The sequence below is a fragment of the Solanum dulcamara genome, chromosome 4 (genome assembly GCF_947179165.1).
Source record: "Solanum dulcamara chromosome 4, daSolDulc1.2, whole genome shotgun sequence".
NCBI lineage: Eukaryota > Viridiplantae > Streptophyta > Magnoliopsida > Solanales > Solanaceae > Solanum > Solanum dulcamara.
This window is the reverse complement of record NC_077240.1, coordinates 58726459-58728207: the sequence shown is the minus strand read 5'-3', so window position 1 is coordinate 58728207 and position 1749 is coordinate 58726459. Positions and strand designations below refer to the sequence as shown.

At 38.6% G+C, this 1749-nt stretch overlaps 1 protein-coding gene across 1 annotated transcript; it reads left to right on the top strand.

The window, feature by feature from the left end:
* The first annotated feature begins 538 nt into the window (after positions 1–538).
* Positions 539–1228, top strand: LOC129884275 (uncharacterized). The gene is made up of 2 exons (XM_055958598.1): positions 539–942; positions 1051–1228. Exons 1-2 carry the CDS (start codon positions 539–541, stop codon positions 1226–1228), a joined length of 582 nt encoding a protein of 193 aa, XP_055814573.1.
* The last annotated feature ends 521 nt before the right edge of the window (positions 1229–1749 follow it).

Genomic DNA, 1749 nt, shown 5'->3' with positions numbered 1-1749 from the left:
ATTAAGACTTTTATTAAGGCATTTCTTGACACTTATTTTGAGGGTGAGCTAGTAATATGTCTTAGTCCCCACTAAGTCTTTAATGTAGAAGTATGGTTGGACATAGAAAAAGATGTTATGTTGTCTTTGACTCTTATTAAATATGAAGCCCCTTAGTCCCTACATCCCTTTTGTTTTTTGCTTGATTTTTTATCATTACCAATGAAATGCTTAATAAATGCAAAGAGTCTTGGGTGAGGTACCTCTGGGTATCTCATTCGCTGTGTCACGTTTATGCCCTAGGTCATGAAAAACTTGGTATTAGAGCTCGAGAATTCGAAATGGTCATTGGAGTCCAACATACCACATCGAGTAGAGTCTTGTTCATTGGTGTGAAGCGCACCACATATATGAATAGGAGGCTGTGAGACGTTTTAGGAAAAGCATTACTTATTTTATGATCTCATCATGCGATAGAGTTGAACCCTATAAGAATTGTTTATGACTCGTGCCCTAGATGTTTCAGAATATATCTCATCAAGAAAAAAGCAATCAGAAGATGGGTCGAGATAATAGCCGTTCCATTCCTGATAACCCATCATCAAATGTCGATATCTCTAATTCGAAGATTCATTATTACCTCATGTGGTTGGTTGGAGCTGTGACCACTCAATTGAATAAACACAAAGTAACTCCAGTGAACACGAATGTTAAGAAAAGGAAATGTGTGAAAAGGGGGAGTAATATTGGAGATAATGACTTTAACCATCAGAAGATCTCAAATAGAGAGACATCTAGTCGTTGTTCTAGGAAAGGTGATGGCAAGGAAAATTCCTTCCTCTCATGTGGTAAGTGTGGTAAACACAATCTAGAGGAGTGCCTGTACGACCCAGGTAGTTGTTATAGTTATGGAAAAAGTGGACATAAGGAGAAGGACTGTCCAGTGGCATCTAGAAAAAGGAGGTAGTCCAAGAATGCTCGAGGTAAAAGTAGAGCTTCTCAATCCTATCCTGGTGGTAGTTTTAGAATATCTACTATTTCCAAGTGTTTCAAGTATGGTAAAAACTATAGAGGAGAGTGCTTAGTGGAGTTGGATGCTTGCTATAGGTGTGGAAAGCCGGGTAATTATGTAAGGGAGTGTAGGAGTGGTACTAGACCTCAGGGTCTGGCCCAGACTATAGGTCATCCTGATCAAAGTGCTACTACATCGGATGGTGGTCGGTACCAAGAAAGATCATATGCCTTTTAGATTCATCAGGAGTTAGAGTATTCTCCCGATGTTGGGATTGGTAAGTTAAAGGTTTTTGATTTTTTAGCGTATTCATTGTTAGACCCGATGCCAATTTGTTGTTGTTGCTGCATTTCTTGCTAATAGGTTTGATTTATATCCCAAGATATTATTAGAACACTAGTTTGTGTCTACCCCCATTGGTGAGTCGATTATTGCAAGAAAAAAAATCTATAAGGGTTGTCCCGTATTTATCTTGCAAAAAGTTGTTCCTTGTGATATCAATGAGCTTGACATGGTAGATTTTGATGTTATTCTTGAATGGAAGGGTCATGATTCGGTAGTAAAGGGAAATTCCATTTCCTTTCTTAAGGCCCAAAAATTGATTTCTAATGATTGCAATTATCATATTGTGAGGGTTAGAGATGTCAACTCTGAAAGTCCTTTTCTTGAGTCGACTCTCATAGCTAATAAGTTTTATGACATGAGTGTGTATTCTCATCCGGGTGAGGCTAATGTGTGGCCGGTGCACTTAGTAGGGT